Source organism: Megascapheus bottae, chromosome 9, assembly GCF_031878675.1.
Source record: "Megascapheus bottae isolate mThoBot1 chromosome 9, mThoBot2.hap1, whole genome shotgun sequence".
Classification (NCBI taxonomy): Eukaryota; Metazoa; Chordata; class Mammalia; order Rodentia; family Geomyidae; genus Megascapheus; species Megascapheus bottae.
The window spans coordinates 1196539-1217389 of NC_143517.1; the positions used below are offsets into that span (position 1 = coordinate 1196539).

The 20851-nt window shown below is 42.4% G+C and overlaps 1 protein-coding gene across 1 annotated transcript in view; it reads left to right on the plus strand.

The window, feature by feature from the left end:
- The first annotated feature begins 984 nt into the window (after window positions 1–984).
- Ube2v2 (ubiquitin conjugating enzyme E2 V2) overlaps window positions 985–20851 on the plus strand; it is a 43073-nt gene continuing 23206 nt past the window's right edge. The window contains exon 1 of the mRNA XM_090338805.1: window positions 985–1056. Within this exon, the coding sequence (XP_090194931.1) occupies window positions 1041–1056 (16 nt within the window). The 5' untranslated portion in view covers window positions 985–1040. The remainder of the gene's footprint in view (window positions 1057–20851) is intronic.

A 20851-nucleotide genomic window follows, 5' to 3' on the forward strand; every position in this document is an offset into this window, starting at 1 on the left:
TGACCCCCTCCCCCCCTTGTTTAGGGCCCCTGTACTTGAACCCCAGGTGGTAACAGCTTGGTACTCAGCGGTTAGACACCTGAGTTCTAATTCGACCAGAGGTTAATTGTGATTCTCCTTTAAAAGCGGTGTAAAGTTCTTGCTCAGGGCCTTTCAGCTTTGCCGGCTGTTGGCAGGCGGAGGCCGGAGTCTGGACTCGAAAATAAACGAACCCCTGCTTTTTGGCTCTGGCTGTGGTCTCTGGTGGTCTTTTTGGGGCTCTAGAAATTCGGGTACAAAACTTTCACACAAAAATTATTTTTTCTTGACCACCTCTGTTCAGAGCTCATAGCTCCGAACTTAAGTCCACTAGAATGCAGCTCCACTGCATTTTTTTTTTTTTTTTTTTTTTTTTTGCCAGTCCTAGGCTTGAGCTCAGGGCCTGAGCACTGTCCTTGGACTTTCTCAAGGCTAGAGCTCTACCACTTGAGCCTCAGCACCACTTCCAGCTGTTTTTTCTATATGTGGTACCGAGGAATCGAACCCGGGTCTTCATGCATGCTAGGCAAGCACTTTAACCACTAGGCCAAACTCCCGGCCCTGCATTTTTTTTTTTTTTGTGCTGGCAGTACAGTTAAGCATCTGAACTTGGGGACTGTCCCCGAGCTTTTGTGCTCAAGGTTGAGCCCCAGCTTCACCTCTGGCTTTGCGGTGATTAATTGGAGTTAAGTCTCCAGGACTTCCTGTCGGGGCTGGCTTTCAACCATGAGCCTCAGATCTCGGCCTCCCGAGTAGCTGGGACTACAGTGCCTGTGCTGCACTTATAACCACGCCGCGGAGGTTGACTCTGCTTTGTTTTCCAACATGAACTTCTTCTTCAGCGTTTCTCACGCTCACAGGCCCGGGCCTCTGCGCCCACGCCCGCCGTGTCACCGCCCTCGCCGCTTCCCCGCCGCGTCCGCCGCGGGAGGCGGAGTCTACGTGACGCAGGCCGGCGGCGCGGCCCGGACGTGACGTGTACGTCCGTGCGTGAGGGCGGCTGCGTTGGGCTGCAGGAGAAGATGGCGGTCTCCACAGGTCGGTTCCTGCGCCGTGCTGCCTGCTTTTCCATTCCCATCATCCGGCGTGGCTCCACCGCCTGCTGCGGACAGCCGGGCGCTGGCCGGGTAGCAGAAGCCGGGATGCGCACTCGAACTCTGCGCTTCCTGTGGAGCGGAGCCCGGACCGGGAGGGTTTGGGTGGGACCCGCGCGGATGCCGGGGGCCGGGTCGGCCGTCAGGGGTGGCTGCGGGTCGTGCTCGCAAGGTGGCCGCGCGCCGGGCGCTGGTGGCGGGGGAGCTCGCGGACGCGGGCCCGGGCTGCGGATAGACGGCGCTGGGGAGGCCCGGGGTGGGCAGGTGTCACCCTCGGTACCGGTGGAGGCTGGGGCTACTGGGTGCGACGCCGAGCTGAGGGCCCCTGCTCTTGGGACGCTGAGAGAACTGAGAAGAGGATAACGGAGAGATGATTTTCTTACCTGAGTACAGGGTTACTGTCTTTTTTTTTTTTTTTAACATTTCCCTTGAGTGAAAAACTACAGTGTATTTAAAAAAAAAAAAAGCACCCAAAGACCAAATACCTAGCAAGATGAAAGCTAATTGTAGAACAAGTGGTTTCTTAGATAAAAATGTGTCCAACTCCTCTCCAGCACTGAATACAAGGCTTAGTGTCTTTTCAGCAGATTAAGCAGTAGTCAAACTGAAGCTAAACCATCAGTGAGCATTTCAAAAATGGCAGTAAGTTATAATGTCTTAGGAGTATTTTATGTTTTACTATTTAAAAATGATAGCCCAAGGAAGTGGCGCGGTGGTGGCTCAAATGGTAGAGGGCTACCCTTGAGCTGAAGAGCTCAGAGGCGCCGACAAAAAGAAAGAAAAAGGAAAGCCCAAGATGTGTTTTTTTCAAGTTTCTTTGGAAGCTAGATTGTAGGACAGTGTGACTTCATATTTCGTGTCATCGTTGTATAATACATAGATTTACTAAATCTGTATGTACTAACCTGGAAGGCGTTGAATGGACATTGTGATTCTTTTAAGATACTTCTAGGTACAGTCTGTGTGTTTAGTATTGTTAGTGTCATCTTTATTATTTGTAGGTATCAAAGGTGACAAACTCTTTAGCAGTCCTAGCTTTGGGGAATGAGCTCAGTGTTCTTGGGTTCAGAATTAACTGCTAAAGCAAAGATTTAAAAGGGTCATTTTAATGTTACAAGTTTAATTACTGTGCTTGATATGTGGTTAAGAATGAGACCATGTCTTTTCAAGAGTTGTGCTTCGTACCCATAATTTCTTTAAAAGAAATGACACACACACATACATACACATATACACATATAATTTTTATTTGGTGGGGGGCTTGGTAATGGGGTTTGAAATCAGGGCACAGGCACTGTTGTTGAGCTTTTTTGGCTTAAAGATAGCAATCTACCACTTTGCCACTTCCGGTTTTCTGGTGGTTAATTGGAGATTAGAGTTTCATGGACTTTGCAGCATGGGCTGGCTTTGAACTTCAGTCCTCAGATCTCAACTGCCTCAGTAACTAAGATTACAGGCATTATTCACCACTGTCCGGTCTGGAATGATACACATCTTAATTTCATAGTTTTTATTTTATGGAATCATGTTGATTACTTAAACATGGTATTTTCTAACATTAAATGGATGGAGAGAATGTTTTTTGAAAGTATTTTATAGACCAGAAGGTAGATGATCCCAGTGGCCCATCCTTTGTTAATTGCTTTTAGTTGTTTGGGGAAGTTGAATATCCATTGTCAACAAGATGGGCCTCAGCACTGTCCTTGAGTCACATTATCACTTCTGGCTTTTTCTATGTATGTGGTACTGAGGAATCGAACCCCAGTCTTTGTGCATGCTAGGCAAGCACTCTACCATTAGGTCAAACTCCTGGCTGCACAATTTTATCCTGCTTTGAAATATAAATAAAATGATTATAGTTTAGACCGTTAATTGAAGTGGTGTTTTTGTTTTTCCTTTTTCTTTTTTGTTGATTGTGGGTCTTGAACTGGCCTGGGTGCTGTCCCTCAGCTGCTTTTGCTCAAGGCTAGCACTCTACCATGTAACATATATCTACTTAGAAAATTTTGGTGATTAATTGGAGATGAGTCTCACAGGGCTGGGATATAGTTCAGTGGCAAAACACTTAGCAAGCGCAACCTCCTGGGTTTGATTCCAAAATGGATTTTTTTTTTTTTTTTTTGCCAGTCCTGGGCTTGAGCTCAGGGCCTGAGCACTGTCCTTGGACTTTCTCAAGGCTAGAGCTCTACCACTTGAGCCTCAGCACCACTTCTGGCTTTTTTCTATGTATGTGGTACCAAGGAATCGAACCCGAGTCTTCATGCATGCTAGGCAAGCACTTTAACCACTAGGCCAAACTCCCGGCCCTTGATTCCAAAATGGAAAGACAATAAAACATCTCATAGACTTTTCTGCCTGGCCTGACTTTGAACCACAATTCTTAGATCTCAGCCTTTTGTGTAAGCTTGGATTATAGGCATGAACCATGAACACCTCGCTTGAAATGAATTATTTTTGATATTATCCTATTTTACTTTTGTATTTGCTTTTGGTATATAAGGAGATGGCACCTTTATATTTCAGAAATAAACCTGTCATTTAGTTTAAAATTTAGAAGTAGATAAATTAGGTGGGTTTACTATACATATTTTTCCTCTAAGATGAAGAATTTTGATAGGAATAGTTGTCTAGTAGCCCCCCAAAAGGACAGAAAAACCACCAACAACAACCTGATGAGTGTGTGGGCTGCTTTTTCGGGGGAAAGGAGTAGTTGGTTATGGGCCTTGAACTTAGGGCCTGGGCTCTGTCTCTTGAGTTTTGTCCCTCAACGCTAGCCTCTACCACTTGGAGTTTGAGACCCCTGTGCCACTTCTGGTTTTTTAGTGGTTCATTGGAGATAAGAACCTCATGAACTTTCCTGCCTGGGCTGGCTTTGAACAGTGATCCTAAGATCTCAGCCTCCTGAGAATTATTATAGCCGAGAGCCACCCTTGCCTGGCATGACTGTGTTTTTAGACTTTGGGAGACAGAGGCTTGTTATGTGTCCTAGGCTGCCTCAAACTCATTATCTTCCTATCTTCCTGCTTCCTCCTGTTCTCTCTCTCTCTGTCTCTCTGTCTCTCTGTCTCTGTCTCTGTCTCTGTCTCTCTCTCTCTGTTTTTTTTTTTTTTTTTTTCTTTGTCTATTAAAAGTTTTGAACTTGGGGCCTAAGTGCTGTGCCTGAGCTTTTCCTAGCTCTACCACTGTGAATCACAGCACTAACTCTTGTTTTGTGGGTCATGGGCCTTGAACTGGGCCTGGGCACTGTCCCTGAGCTCTTCAGCTCAAGGCTACCACCCTACCCTTGAGCCAAGCTCCATTTGCCATTTTCTAGAGATTAATTGGGGATAAGAGTCTCAGTCAGGTCTTTTTGTGCCCATGCTGGCTTTGAACCTTGATCCTCGTATCTCAGCCTCCTTGAGTAGCTAGGATTACAGGTGTGAGCCATGCTCGGCCAATTCTGGTTTTTGAGTGGTTAGTTGGAGGTAAAATTCTCATGTACTCTCCTGCCCAGGCTAACTTTGAATCATGATCCTCACATCTCAGCCTCTAGAGTGGCTAGGATTATAGGCATGAGCCACCAGTGCTTGGCTATCTGTTTCTTGTTTTTGGTTGGTTGTGGGACTTGAACTCAGGGCCTGAGCACTGTCCCTGAGCCTCTTTGTGCTCAAGGCTAGTGCTCTACTTCTGGAGCTACAGCTCCCATTTTTTTTTTTTTTTTTTTTTTGCCAGTCCTGGGGCTTGAACTCAGATCCTGAACTCTGTCCTTGGGCTTTCACTCAAGACTAGAGTTCTACCACTTGAGTTGCAGCACCACTTCTGGCTTTTTCTATGTATGTGGTACCAACGAATTGAACCCAGGTCTTTGTGCATGGTAGGCAAGTACTGTACAAACTCCCGGACCCCCATTTCTGGCCTGAGCACTGTCCTTAAGCTTTCTCATGGCTAGTGCTCTAGCCATGAGAGCTAGTGTTCTACCATTTAAGCCATAGCACCACTTCTGGCTTTTTCTGTGTATGTAGTACTGAGGAATTGAACCCAGGGCTAAATGCATGTTAGGCAATCACTCTACTGTTAGGCCACACTCTCAGTTCCTTTGTGTTAAGATTTTTCTTTTCTTTTCTTTTCTTTTTTTTTTTTTTTTTTTTTGTTGTTGTTGATGTGGGGCTTGAACTCTGGGCCTGGGCAATGTCCCTGAGTTCTTTAGCTCAAGGCTACTTCCCTACCCCTGGGCCTAAGCATTGTCCTTGAGTTCTTCAGCTCAAGGCTACCACTATAGTGACAGGGCCACTCCATTTTTTCTAGTGGGTAATTGAAGATAGGAGTCTCAAGGTCTTTAGTGCCGGACTGGCTTTGAACCTCAGTCTTCAAATCTCAGCTTCCTGAGTAGTTAGGATTACAGTTTTGAGCTACAGCACCCTGCTTAACATTTTTCCTTCTTTCTTTCTTTTTTTCTTTTTTGCCAGTCCTGGGGCTTGAACTCAGGGCCTGAGGCTGTCTTTGGGCTTTCTCAAGGCTAGAGCTCTACCACTTGAGCCACAGCATCATTTCCAGCTTTTTCTATGTATATATGGTACTAAGGAATCAAACCCTGGTCTTCATGCATGCTAGTCAAGCACTCTACCACTAGGCCAAACTCCCAGCCCTGAGAGTTTTCTTTTCCTTTTAATATATATATTTTTTATAATTAATAGAAGGGTTATATTGTTTTATCCGGATAGAAAGGCATTACTTCATAAACATTGCTACCCTTTCTCATGTTTTTGTCCTGATTTCCCTCCCCCCCCCGAGATTTTTTTTCGTATAACCAGTTTCTCTCTTTGCATTGGAGAGCTCCATCTTGCGCTGCTAATCTATAACCTTCAGTAGCATTTTTAACATACATTTCACTCATATTTTACTTCCAACCTCAGCAGTTCTTGTTTTTAGATTCATATGATGGTCAATGTAATTTTATGACTATCTACTTTTACAAAACATTACATGGGCTGCATTGGACACAGTGGCTCATGCCTGTAGTCCTAGCTACTCAGGAGGTTCAAAGCCAGCCTGGGCACAAAAGGACCTGAGACTCTTATCTCCAATTAACCTCTAGAAAATGGGAAGTGGAACTTGGCTCAAGGGTAAGGCAGTAACCTTGAGCTGAAGAGCTCAGGGACTGCAACCAGGTCGATTTCAAGCCCCATGACCCACAAAAACAAAACAAGCCCCCTACCTCCAAATGTTACAAGAACTTTACTACTGGTAGACAAGGAGCCTTTTCACTGATAATGAATAATCAATGACTTTTTATTAACATACTAAAAAAAGTGCATCCTGGGCTAGGAGTTTGGCCTCATAGAGTGCTTGACTAGCATGCACAAAGAAAGATCTGGGTTAATTCATTGGTACCACACATATAGAAATGGGCTTGGGATGTGGCTTAGTGGTAGAGTGCTTGCCTAGTATGTATGAAGCTCGGGGTTTGATTCCTCAGTACCACATAAACAGATTAAGCCAGAAATGGAACTGTGGCTCAAGTGGTAGAGCTCTAGATTTGAGAAAGTCCAAGCTCAGTGCTTAGACACAGAGATCAAGCCCCAGCATTGGCAAAAAAAAAAAAAAAAGCCCATCTGTTAACACTGTGTATCCATTATTTTTCATTGCATAGAGATTTGTGAACAAAAGAGTAATAGTATACTGTGATAGCTGAAGTTTGAACAAGTGTGGTGCCTAGATCCATATATGGTAAACTTCTGATGTCATAGGCATAAAGATACCAAGGAGGATATTGCCAGGAGATTGCTGGTGAGGGAAAACTACATGCTTAGGATAACAGTGTTCACTACTATACTGCAGCACATCCATGCTTCATTATTTTCCTGTAATGCTTTCTAAAGGCATACTACCTTTCAGCACATCATTTCAATTAATCACATTGAGTTTTGAACTTTGCTTTGTGGGTGTCATTTGCCTTTTTGGGAGATATTTTTACAAAATTAAGGGCAAAGAAGTGATGTGTGTGTGTGTGCATGTGCATGTGCATGTGCCTGTGCCTGTGCCTGTCCTGGGGCTTGAACTTTTGGCCTGGGCACAGTCCCTGAGCTTTTTTTTATTTCAAGGCCAGCACTCTACTACATGAGCCATAGTGCCACTTCCAAGGAAATAATTTTTTTTTTTTTTTTTTTTGCCAGTCCTGGGCTTGAGCTCAGGGCCTGAGCACTGGCCTTGGACTTTCTCAAGGCTAGAGCTCTACTACTTGAGCCTCAGCACCACTTCCGGCTTTTTTCTATATGTGGTACTGAGGAATTGAACCTGGGTCTTCATGCATGCTAGGCAAGCACTTTAACCACTAGGCCAAACTCCCGGCCCGGAAATAATTTTAATACAGTGGATGATAATGTGAAATTGATAAGAGATTCATACCAACGGAACTGTGAAATGTACTTGTGGGAATTTAAAAATTTTGGTTTTGAAAGCTATTTTTTTATTAAAGAATTTGTTAACATTGATTTTTACATCATATTTCAAATGTCACGTTTGAAAGGTATTCTTAAAGGAAGATTTATAGTTTTGGACTATGTATGACTGAAACCATGTAAATAAATGAATAAGGCAGGCTTCGTATACATGGGAACCATTTGCAGCAAGGGTTACCTGTATAGGGAAGCATGGACTTTGTCATTATTTTGCTAGTTGCTTAATGTAAAGCATTGGTGAAGTAGGAATAAATCGTGCATACCAGAATAAACAATATAATTAAATATTTGAAAACTTGTCCCTTTTTTTTTCTTGACAGTCTTGGGACTTGAACTCAGGACCTAGCCACTGTTCCTAAGGTTCTTTTGCTCAAGGTTAGCATTCTACTGTTTGAGCTACAGTGTCACTTTGAGCTTTTTTTGTTTATGTGGTACTGATGATCATACCCTGGGCTACATGCATTCTAGGCAAGCATTCTACTGCTAAGCCACATTCCTACCCCACTGAAAATTTGTCTTTTAAAAGCTGATTTGCTAGGTCACTGTGGCTTACACCTCTAATCCAAGTTACTCAGGAGGCTGAGATCTGAGGATTGTGGTTCAAAACCAGCCTGGCCCAGAAAGTTTGTGAAACTCCAACTAACCAGCAAAAAGCCGAAGTTGAGCTGTGGCTCATGTGGTTGGTAGAGTGCTAGTCTTGAGCAAAATAGCTCAGGAGTAGTGCCTATGCCAGAATTCCAGTGCCAGGACCAGCACAGATACAACCAAAACAAAATAAAACCTGATTTTTTTCCAAAAGCTATTTTAAAGAGCTTATGTAAATTAAATCTGTTGAGTAATAAAAGGGTTAGGACTGGGTTTGGAAATGATTTATTGTTTACGAAGTATTAGCTGATTTTGTTTGAGAGCAAGCACTATAGTATTTTTGGTAAGTTGACCCAGCAAAGTTTCGTACTACTGAAGCTAAATCTCATGGCCCTGTGAGTCCTTGATCATCCATACTTTCATCCATATTCATTTGACAGATTACAGGTATAAAATGACTTCCACATATTTAGCTAGATAATTTACAAACAATATAGTCAAGTTTGGTTTGGTCAAATTTTGTTTACTAGATATGCTATACTTAAGTATAAACTTGGCTGCTAGCACTTTCCATCTACCAATCATTATGTAATAATAATTACATAAGGAGTTCCTCTCTCCTTCTTTCCATCTTCCTTCATTTCTTCCCTCCCTTCATGATCTACTTTTTCTACTCATGGCACTCTACCCTTACCCTTTGAGCCAAGCCACCAGTTCTGTTTTTTTACTTGTTAATTGTTGGTAGCAGTCTTAGATCTGTCTGCTTAGGCTGGCTTCAAACTGCTCCTTAGATCTCCTGAGTGTGAGTTACTGTCTTCAGACTATTTTCAAGTTTCTTTTTTTTCCTTGACCTTCCCCCCCCCCGCCCCGCCCCCAGTCCTGGGCTTGGGCTCAAGGCCTGAGCACTGTCCATGGGTTTTCTGAAGGCTAGAGCTCTACCACTTGAGCTACTCGGCTTTTTTCTATGTATGTGGTACCAAGGAATCGAACCCAGATCTTCACATATACTATGCAAGCAGTCTGCCACTAGGCCAAACTCTCGGCCCCTTCTTTTTCTCTTGGTCTGTAGTGGGGCTTGAACTCAGGGCCTCAGCTCTGTCCCTGAGCTTTTTTGCTCAAGGCTAGCACTCTACCACTTGGAGGCACAATGCTACTTTTGGTTTTCTAGTAGCTAATTGGAGATAAGAATCTTAGGGACTTTCCTGTCCCAGCTGCTCTATCTCTTTCTTTTTTTTTTCTTTTTTCTTTTTTCTTTCCCGTGTGTGTGTGTGTGTGTGTGTGTGTGTGTGTGTGTGTGTGTGTGTGTCTGTGTCTGTGTCTGTGTCGTAGGGCTTGAACTCAGCCTGGGCTCTGTCCCTGAGCTCTACAGCTCAAGGCTACCTCCCTACCCTTGGGCCTAGGTGCTGTGTGCTGTCCCTGAGCTCATCAGCTCTTGGCTCAAGGGTAGAGTGGTGGCCTAGCCCCACTTCCTGTTTTCTAGAGGTTAATTGGAGATGAGAGTGGCCAACTATGGGTCCATGAACCAGATTTCTTAATGCTGTTTCTGTTATTACATTGTAGTCCGTGAACTTTGATTACTTTTCTTTTGTGAAAAACCAAATGATGTTTCATAACAATAAGACATCGATTTAAAAATATAATTAAAACAATGTTAGCCAGGTGCTGGTGGCTCACGCCTGTAATTCTAGCTACTTAGGAGGCTGAGATCTGAGGACTGAGGATCCAGCCAGCTCAGGTCGAAAGTCCCTAAGACTTTTTTCTTTTTTTTTGCCAGTCCTGGGCCTTGAACTTAGGGCCTGCGTACTGTCCTTGGACTTTCTCAAGGCTAGAGCTCTACCACTGCAGCCACAGTACCATTTCCAACTTTATTATGTGGTACCGAGGAATAGAACCTGGGTCTTCGTGCATGCTAGGCAAGCACTGTAACCACTAGGCCAAGCTCCTGGCCCCATAAGACTCTTTTATTTCCAATTAACCATCAGAAAACTGGAAGTGGTGCTGTGGCTCAAGTGGTAGAGCATTAACCTTGAGCTGAAGAGCTCAGGGACACTGACCAGGCCAAAGTGGGGGAGGAGAAACTTAATGTTGTTTTTTATTTTTGTTGGTAGTGAGGATTAAAGCCAGGGCCCCATGCTTGGTAGGCAAGCATTCTGCTACTTGAGCCATGCTTCGTAGTCCCATTCTGATACGGAATGAAAGAGATTATATTAACATACTTTGTGTAGTATTTTCAAGGATTATTCATTTTGCAGCATGTGTCAGTACTTTATATCTCTCTTTGTACCTAAAGAACTTTTTTGCTTTTGGCTGGTCCTGGGGCTTGAACTCACAGCCTGAGCACTGTCCTTGGGCTTTTTCCTCAAGGCTAGCACTCTGCAACTTGAGCCACAGCACCACTTCTGGCCTTTTCTCCATATGTAGTACGGAGGAATTAAACCCAGGTCTTTGTGCATGCTTGGCAAGCACTCTACCACTATGCCAAACTCCCGGCCCCTGTACCTTAAAAATTTTTCACAATAGATAAAACATATATATATATATTCACAAGCCTATTGGTAGGCCTCTCCCTCTCCCTCTCCCTCTCTCTCTCTGTCTCTCTCTCTCTCTCTTTTGTTCTTTCTTTGCCAGTCCTAACCTCAGGGCCTAAGCACTGTCCTTGTCTTTCTCAAGGTTAGAGTTTTACCACTTGAGCCAGAGTACCACTTCTGGCCTTTTCTATGTATGTAGTGCTGAGGAATTGAACCTGGGTCTTCGTGCATGTTAGGCAGGCACTCTACCACTAGGCCAAACTCACAGCCCAAACATTTCTTTTTTTGAAATAGCTTTTGTTTGTCAAGAGTAAAGGTGCTACAAACATGTATAGATTTTGGTGTAAACATTTGTGTATAAATGTACTTGTTTTTCTTTTGTTGGCTGCGGTGCTTGAACACTGGGCCTGGGTGCTCTCCTTGAGCTCTTCAGCTCAAGGTTAGTGCTCTACCCCTTGAGCCACAGCACCATTTTTGGTTTGTCTGGTTTTCTGGTGGTTAATTGGAGATAAGAGTCTCACGCGCCTGGATTGGCCTTGAACCTCGATCCTCAGATCTCAGTCTCCCGAATAGAATTACAGGTATAAGCTATTGGCGCTCAGACATTTTTTTTTAATATATTATAAATATTTCCCTTTGAACAGATAACTAGAAGTAGGATTCTTAGGTAATGTGGTGACAGGTGTATATGTTTGTGTGTGTATGTATGTACATGTGTGTATATGTGTGTGTTGTGAGGCTTGAACCCAGAGCCTCATGTTCTTGCTTGTCTTTTTTGTGCAAGCTTTTTGGTTATTATTATTATTATTAATTTTTTTTGAGTAGCAAGGATATTGTGGTGTGAATCTGGATAGTGATTGTGTTTGGAGGAACTTCAGTACTTTCCCAAGGGAAATCATTTTATATTCCTACTAGAAGTATATGAAGGTATTGGTTTCTCCACATTTTCTCTAGCCCTTGTTTCTGGAGATCCTAGGGGATGTAACAGTATTTTGTTGACTTTGGTTCTCATTCCCCCATCACAAGTCTTGTGAGGCTGAATATCCTTCCTTTCATGTACTTACTTGCCTTTGGTGTAGTTTAGAAACATGTCCATTTTCAGATAGATGATTTGTAAGTATTTTCTCCCATTTTATCATTTGTCTTTTTCTTGTTGGTAGTACTTTACTGCACAGGCTGGCTTGATAATAGCCTCTTGAACCATGTTATTTGCTTTTTTTCTTAGTGTGTCTAGTTTTTGCCCATAACTGATAGGCACACACCACGAGGCCCTTATTGGGTGAGATGGGGATATCACCAATTGAAATATTTCTGCTTCTGGAGTAGCTGAGATAACAGTAATTGAGCCACTGTGCCAAGCCTGTCTTCATTTCTTGATGTAGTGCTTTGAAACCTCAAGTTTTATGTTTTGGCAAAGTTTAAATTGTCTATCTTTTTTTTTGTCCAGAAAGAAATGTACTTTTATTTATTTAATTTTAATTTTATTTTTTTGCCAGTCCTAGGGCTTGAACTCTAGCCTGGGCACTGTCCTTGAGCTCTTTTTGCTTAAGGCAACTAACTACTACTAACTAACTACTTTTGTTCTTTATTAGATTAGTGTAGCTTCTGATATGTACTTTTTTATATAGCAGGTTCTTTGCTTTAAAAAATGTCCTATTTTAGGAGCCAGGAGTTTGGCCTAGTGGTAGAGTGCTTGCCTAGTATGCACGAAGAACAGGGTTTCGATTCCTTGGTACCACATACATAGAAAAAAGCCAGAAGTGGTGCTCAGGCTCAAGTGGTAGAGCTCTAACCTTGAGAAAGTCCAAGGACAGTGCTCAGGCCCTGAGCTCAAGTCCAGGACTGTCAAAAAAAAAAAAAAAAAAGTCCTATTTTAATCCTGTGAGTTCTAATTGCTTATATAGTTACGACTTTTAGATAATTGCTATATGACAGAGGGGTAGGAGTCTGAAATTCACCTTGCCAAGTGTGGGTTTAATTTCATATTTTAAAAAGTTGTATAGGGGCCGGGAGTTTGGCCTAGTGGTTAAAGTGCTTGCCTAGCATGCATGAAGACCCGGGTTCGATTCCTCGGTACCACATACATAGAAAAAAGCCGGAAGTGGTGCTGAGGCTCAAGTGGTAGAGCTCTAGCCTTGAGAAAGTCCAAGGCCAGTGCTCAGGCCCTGAGCTCAAGCCCAGGACTGGCAAAAAAAAAAAAAAAAAGTTGTATAGCCAAAGCTGGGGCTTTGACCTAGTGATAGAGTGCTTGCTTAGCATGCACAAAAACCCAGATTCGATACCTCATTACCACATACATAGAAAAAAAAAAGCCAGAAGTGGTGCTATGGCTCAAGTAGTAGAGCACTAGGCTTGAGGAAAATCCCAAGGACAGTGCTCAGGCCCTGAGTTCAAGCTCCAGAACTGTCAAAAAAAAAAAGTTATATAGCCAGATATTGAGCATACTACAGAGCTTTCATTCTTTGGAAATACTGTATTGTGCCTGAATGTTACTGCCTAGTGATGGGAATGTTACGGAAAACACTAAATAACTGTTATTCAAATTAGCATCACCTGCTACTGAAAGTACCAGTTGGAATTTACTAAACACTATTGAAAAACCATGTTTCTTCAGAGGATAAACTTCGTTTTTGCCTACGACTGGCCTCAGATTTTAATGTTCCTCTCTCTAACCTCCTCCAGCTGGGATTTCATGCCTGATGTCAAGTCTGAACTGGCTTTGAGCTTCAGTTATTTCGTCTAAGCCTCCCAAGATTATCGGCTGCACCACATGCTCAGTTACCACCTCACATCTTTCAGATACGTCATTTCTAGTCAAGAAATTAAAACTACAGGGAACCAGAGGGTATTATAGCTGTCTACTTTCCTTTACTCTCTAGTTATTCCTATGAAAACCCTCCTTCATAGTTTTTGTAATGATCATTGTTAGTTTCTTTATGAGAGGATGCTAGCAATTTCTGTGCTTTTTTTGGGACTTTATTTCATTGAGGTATCTGTAGTGTATTGAGTCAAAATCTGAAACAATTTAGGGCATTGTATTTCAATTTCCCCCCTCCTCCCCTCCTCCTCCTTCTCCTTTGTCTTTTTTTGTGGGTGATGGGGCCTGAATGCTGGGCCTGGGCACTGTCCCTGAGCTCTTAAGCTCAAGGATACCACACTTCTCCTTGAGCCACAGCTCCACTTCCCATTTTCTAGAGATTAATTAGAGATAAGAGCCTCACGTTTAGTGCCTGGTTGACTTTGAACCCCGATCCTCAGATCTCAGCTTTCTGAGTAGCTAGGATTACAGGCCTGAACCACTGTACCTGGCTTCACTTTTTTTTTTTTGCCAGTCTTGGACTTGAGCTCAGGGCCTGAGCACTGTCCTTGGACTTTCTCAAGGCTAGAGCTCTACCACTTGAGCCTCAGCACCCCTTCCGGCTTTTTTCTATGTATGTGGTACCAAGGAATCGAACCCGGGTCTTCGTGCATGCTAGGCAAGCACTTTAACCACTAGGCCAAACTCCCAGCCCTGGCTTCACTTTTCTTCTTAATTGGATTGCATGATCTTGGAGAATGGATTCTGTTTCTGTTCAGTATCAGCTACATGTGGTATAGATTGGTTCACAAATAGTGAGAGAAAAATTAATTGTAATAAGTTCACTACGTGCATATTGAGTTGCTTATTGTATTGTCATCATCTTTGATGGTGTAACTCATTAAAAATGAGAAAATATGGGGCTGAGAGTGTGGCCTAGTGGTAGAGTACTCACCTAGCATGCATGAAGCCCTCGGTTTAGTTCCTCAACATTACATACACAGAAAGCTGGAAGTGGTGCTGTGGCTCAAGTGGTAGAGTGCTAGCCTTGAGAAAATACAAGGACAGTGCCTAGTCCTTGAAGTTCAAGCCCCAGGACTGGGGGGGGCGGTGAGGAGAGAGAGGGAGAGGGAGAGAGAGAGCAAGAAAATTGTTCAAGTAAAAATCTATCTTTGTTTTTTGTTTTTTTTTTTAGTTTAATTTTCTGGAGTGAAAGAGTATTAGAAGTTTTTTTTTTTTTTTTTTTTTTAAATTGGTCGTGGCATTTTAACTCTGGGCCTGGGTCCTGTCCCTGAGCTCTTCAGCTTAAGGCTACTGTCTTATCCTTTGAGCCAGAGCACCACTTCTGGTTTTCTGGTGGTTAATTGGTGACAAGAGCCTCATGGTCTTTAGTGCCTGGGCTGGCTTTGCACTGTGATCCTTAGATCTCAGCGTCCAGAGTAGCTAGGATTACAGGCGTGAGCCACTACACCTGGGTTAGAACAATAATATGTTCCACACTGAGCTGCTTATTTGCTTATTCCCCTCTATCTGCAGTAGTGCAGATAGTAGCTAAGAAATAGATACCCTTTAAATGAACTATCCAGTTAATTTAGGAGTTTTGCAGGTAATAGGGGAGTAAGGTAAACAGTAAGCAGTTTGTTGGGGGTGGCATAAGCCTATGGTCCTAGCTTCTTGTAAGGAGGAGATCTGGAGTTTGTAGTTTGGAGCCAGTCTTGACATAAAAAGTTAGTACGAGGGGCCGGGAATGTATCCTAGTGGTAGAGTGCTTGCCTAGTATGCACTAAGCCCTGGGTTCAGTTCCTCAGTACCACATATGCAGAAAAAAGCCAGTTGTGCTGTGACTCAAGTAGCAGAGCACTAGCCTTGAGCAAAAAGTGCCCAAGGAAACTGAGTTCAAGCCCCAGGACTGGGAAAAAAAAAATAAAGAAAAATTACCAGTGCTGGCTGGGGTCTGATTGCTCATGCCTGTAATCCTACTTACTCAAAAGGCTGAGATCTAACGATTATAATTTGAAGCAGGAAAGTACTCTACCACTAGGCCAAGTTCCCAGTCCCGAAAGTCTGAAACTCTTATCTCCAATTAACTAGCAAAAAAAGCCAGAAGTGGCCGGGAGTTTGGCCTTGGTGGTAGAGGGATTGTGTAGCATGCACAAAGACCTGGATTCAATTCCTTGGTACCACATCCATAGAAAAAAGCTGGAAGTGGTGTTCTGACTCAAGTGGTGGAGCTCTGGCCTTGAGAAAACCCAAGGACAGTGCTCAGGCCCTGAGTTCAAGCCCAGGGCTGGCAAACAAAACAGACAAAAAACACAGAAGTATACCTGTGGCCCATGTGGTAGAGTGCTAATCTTGAGCAGAAAAGCTCAGGGATAGCACTCAGGCAGAGTTTAAGCTCCATGACTAGACCAAAAACAAAAAGAAAAACGAAAATTACCAGTGCTGAAAGTAGCTAGTGGGGTGGTTCAAGTGGCAGAGGACCTGCCTACCAAACACGAAACCCTGAGTTCAGACCTCATTACTGACCCTCCCCACCAAAAGACAGCCACAACAAACAGTTGGTGTGGTTTATTCTGCTATGCCTGAAACACCTTTCATACCACAAAATTTAGATACTTTGCAAGTCATCAAATCTATAAATTTTCTACTTGTATTTGAAGATATACTATAGATGTTTCACATGTACATTTTTTTTTTTTTGCCAGTCCTGTGGCTTGAACTCAGGGTCTGAGCACTGTCCTTGGGCTTTTTCAAGGCTAGCACTCTGCCACTTGAGCCACAGCACCATTTCTAGCTTTTTTTATGTATGTGGTGCTGAGAAATCTAACCTGGGTCTTCATGCATGCTAGGCAAACAAACACTCTACCACTAGGCCAAACTCCTGACCCAAATGTACACATTTTTTTTTCATTTTTTTTTATTAAAGAATTTATTAACATTGATTTTTGCATCTTTTAAATGACAAGTTTAACAAACAAGTGTTCAAGAAGGGAATCTCTATTTACAATCACTGGGACTTAGTATTTAGAACTTAATCAAAATTAGGCTAAGGGTTTGTATGTCATAGAAACATATTGATTTATGAAATAAAACATGTCTATAGAGTCATAGGATTTTATGTCTGTATAGTTATGTTTATATTTCCATTACCATGACCATGCAGATATCGAGTCCTTGCTCACAAGTACAAATTTTAATTTGTTTTTCAGATGTGTTTTTAATTAAAATACAAGTTTAAGATATACTTTAATATCTGAAATGAATGTATGTCTTTTTAGTTTAATTGATAGTGTTTAATGTGGTCAACCATATATTTGGTGCCATTTTAGATTTGATGAAAGATAGTATTTAAAACTTAAGGAACATTTAGAATATGCATTTTTGTTGTTGTTTTTATCAGTCCTGGGGCTTGATCTCAGGCACTGTCCTTGGGCTTTCTCAATGCTAGTGCTCTAACATGTGAGCCACAGCACCACTTCTGGCTTTTTCTGTGTTTGTGGTACCAAGGAATAGCACTCTACTGGTAGGCCATGCTCCTGGCCCCAAATACACTAAATTTAAAATACTGTATTCTACAAAAACATTGATGTATGTTTTCATTTATTCATGGAACAGTTATCAATTTAAACTTACATGTATTTTTTTCCCCCCCAGTCTGTGATCCTTCTATAGAATCCCTCTTATGGGAATACAAATGTGTTTTACCATATTCAATTTATCGATTGGGATGGATTTTACTAACTTTTTTGCCTGAGCTGGTCTTAAGCTATAATCCTCTTCATCTCAAGTAGATGAGATTACAGGCATGAGCCACTCTACCTGGTCAGTTTTTTTTTTTTAAATATAATCACATAGGGCTGGTAATGCAGATCAGTATGAGAATGTTTGCTTAATATGCTCAAGGATTTAGGTTAGAAATTTTTAGTGCACAGAGGAAAATATAGCACATGTGCTGTGATGTCAGTAATGTATTCTTGACATTCTTTTACATTTTTAGCCTTATGAGTATATACTTATACCATCATACCTAGATGGCAAATAGTATTTGTCTATTTATTTATTTGTTTGTTTGTTTGTGCTGTTTTGAAACAGTTGGGATTTGGGGATATAGGATAATGGAAGTGTTTTTCCAGAGTAAAGAATTCCAGGAGCAGGGAGTTTGGCCTAGTGATAGAGTGAGTGCTTGTCTAACATGCAGAAAGACCTGGGTCCAACTCCTCAGTACCACATACATAGAAAAGCTGGAAGTGGTGCTGTGGCTCAAGTGGTAGAGTGCTAGCCTTGAGGAGAGTCCAAGGACAGTGCTCAAGCCCTGAGATCAAGCCCTGGACTGCCCCCTCCCCCCACCGCCAAAAAAAAAAAATTTCAGTGGGAGGCTTGGCATCTGTGGCTCACACCTGTAACTTGTAATCCTAGTTACCCTGGATGCTGATATTTGAGGATCAGAGGCTAAAGCTAGCTTGGGCATGAAAGTCTAAGATTTTCCCCAGGTGGAGCTGTGGCTCAAATAGAGTGCTAGCCTTGAGTTTGTCTTTTCACTTGTTAATTCACCTCATGTACTTTAAATGACTTAAATAATGTGACACACCTGATCACATGAATGTTTGTAAAATTGTCTTCAAAGTTTGGGCACTCCCAAACATTTTTGTTCTGACTGCTTTTCCACACCCCTAACCCTACACTTTTCAGGTGTGTCTTTGTCACCAGATCACCTAAATTTCACTTTGTCAAATGACTCGCTCGTTTCTCATGCTAAGGAGGGTTTAGTAAGTAGTTCTACTGGTCTCACTTAGGGTCACTTATGTGGCTGTATCACTTAGGGATGGATTGCTGAGACTTCTCCAGGTGTTTGATTTGGACTTTGTCACATTTTAGTAGTGTTAGTCAGAATTCTTACATGTTGGGCGGGGAGTGTGGCCCAGAGGTAGAGTGCTTTCCTAGCATGCACGAAGCCCTAGAAACCATATTCCTTGGTACCACATACACAGAGAAAACCAAAAATGGTTCTGTGGCTCAAGTAGTAGAGCACCAGCCTTGAGAAAGGTTAAGGACAGTGCCCAGGCTCTGAGTTCAAGCCCCAGGACTGGTGAAAAAAGAAAAAAAAATCTTACATATTGGTCAGCTTCAAAGAATTGAAGCAAAAGTTGCCAGGCCTCTTAAGAGGTTAATTCTAGAATCTGTCCTTCACATTTTATTGATCAAAATATGGGGAAGGCCAGCTCAGCTTTAAGGGGAACTTCCATTTCTTACTGGGCCTAGAGGGGGTAGATAGGAGGTAGGGTAGGAGGCAGGCTACAGTAGCTTAATGGTCATCTATTCCCCTGTGTTATATCCTTCACAGAGTGGGATTCTAAGTCAAAGCATATAAATAAATTTACATTCTTGTTTTCATGTATTTTGTCAAATTAGCTCTTCAGCAAGACTTCTACTGCTAGCTGGGCTAGGTGGCTCACTCCTGTAATCCTAGCTACTCAGGAGGCTGAGAGCCGAGGATCAAGGTTCAAAGCCCAACCAAGCACAAAAGGACCTGAGACTTTTATCTCCAATTAACCTCTAGAAAACAGGAAATGGAGCTTGGCTCTAGGGTAGGGCAGTAGCCTTGAGCTGAAGAGCTCAGGGACAGTGCTCTGTGCTTTATAAGTGATCATCAAGATATGTTAGGGTAGACAAAGTTGTACTGTCATTGATGGAACATAAAGTATGGCAGAGTATAAGAAGGAAATGCTTTTGTTCAGGTTTCTGACTAGGTTCCTGATAGAGCAGGGCTGTCACTCTATGAAAGTTTGTTTTAGCTTTTTTGTTATGCACCTCTTAAACCATAATTGTGGTTTCACTTTTGCCTTCCTTGTTAGATAAATTCTTCTTAGTGCAAGGACTATGACTTCCTGTGAGATCCCCGTTCTTATCTCAAAACATACAGTTACATGGATATAACCCAGCCATGGAATTGCAGTATTAAAATAAGCTGTTAACTTTTCCATGTAGGCATTTTGCATTTCTTTCTTGTCTTTCTCCTAACTTGTCTTTCATCATGGCCAATGTCCCACCTTCCTCCCCACTGCCTTTCCTATTTTCAGCAAAGTGGAGTTTATGCTTGAGACTCCTCCTTGGATCCTCTTGTCATAGATAGAAGTATGAACTGGTAAGCACACCATGTCCTTCCTGGTGTGCCTTCCAGTTCATTCTAGCTCCTTGCTCTTACACTTATCTACTCCTTCCACTTTCTCTTCTTTCTTTTTCTTTCTTTTGTTGGTTGTGGGGCTTGAACTCTGGGCCTTGGCGCTGTTCCTGAGCTCTTCAGCTCAAGGTTACTGTCTCACCCCTTGAGCCACAGTGTCACTTCCGGTTTTCTACTGGTTAATTGGAGATACAAGTGTCAAGGTCTTTAGTGCCCAGGCTCGTTTTGAACTTCAGTCCTCAGATCTCAGTCTCCTGAGTAGCTCTCCCTGCTTTCTTCTCCTGTGTTATTCTTTCAGATGCGATATTTTAAATACCAGAAAAACACATGGATGCACATGTACCCATGTACACCCACTTTGGCTTTCTTAATTTTTTTTTTCTTTTCTTTTGGCAGTACTGTGGTTTGAACTCTGGGCTTTTGGTTGCTAGGTAGGTATTCTATCACTGTTCCCTAGCCTGCCTTTCTTCCCTTGTACATTGCTAATTTATTTTTGGCTGTACTAGATTTTAAACTCAGGATCTTGTGCTTTATAAGAAGGCATTCTTACCACTAAGTCATGCCTCCAACCCCAATTTTTGCCATTTATTTTTGAGTACAAGTCTTCTTGCTCCAGAACGTGTCTTAGGTTATTTTAGGCTTCCCATTGTAGCTGGGCTGATAGGTGACAGGTGGAGTAGAGGAGATCCTTCCCTTTTCAGCTCCTCAAGTAGCAAGGATTAAGCATGTCTAAGCCACTGACTACAACCTGACTTTCAGGGCTTTGGTTTTGTTTTTTTGTTTTTAATGTATTACTGAGGTTTGAACTTAGAACTTTGCACTCTGAATAATAAAAGATTACTAGTATATATTCAAGGTCTTGCTGTGAATTTTTTCTTTCTTTTCTTTTTCTTCTTTTTTTTGGCCAGTCCTGGAGCTTGAACTCAGGGACTGAGCACAGTCCTTGGGCTTTCTCAAGGTTAGTGCTCTACCACTTGAGCCACAGCACCACTTCCATTTTTTTTTCCTGTGTGTGTGGTACCGAGGAATAGAACCTGGGTCTTTGTGCATGCTAGGTAAGCACACTGTCACTAGGCCAAACCTGCAAGCCTATACACACAATAGTCATTTTTTAGAATATTATATTTAGTTAATTTATTAGGCTTCAAGCCTAAAGTATCTTATTGAATTTCTGGCTTTTTTCTATATATGTGGTATCAAGGAATTGAACCCAG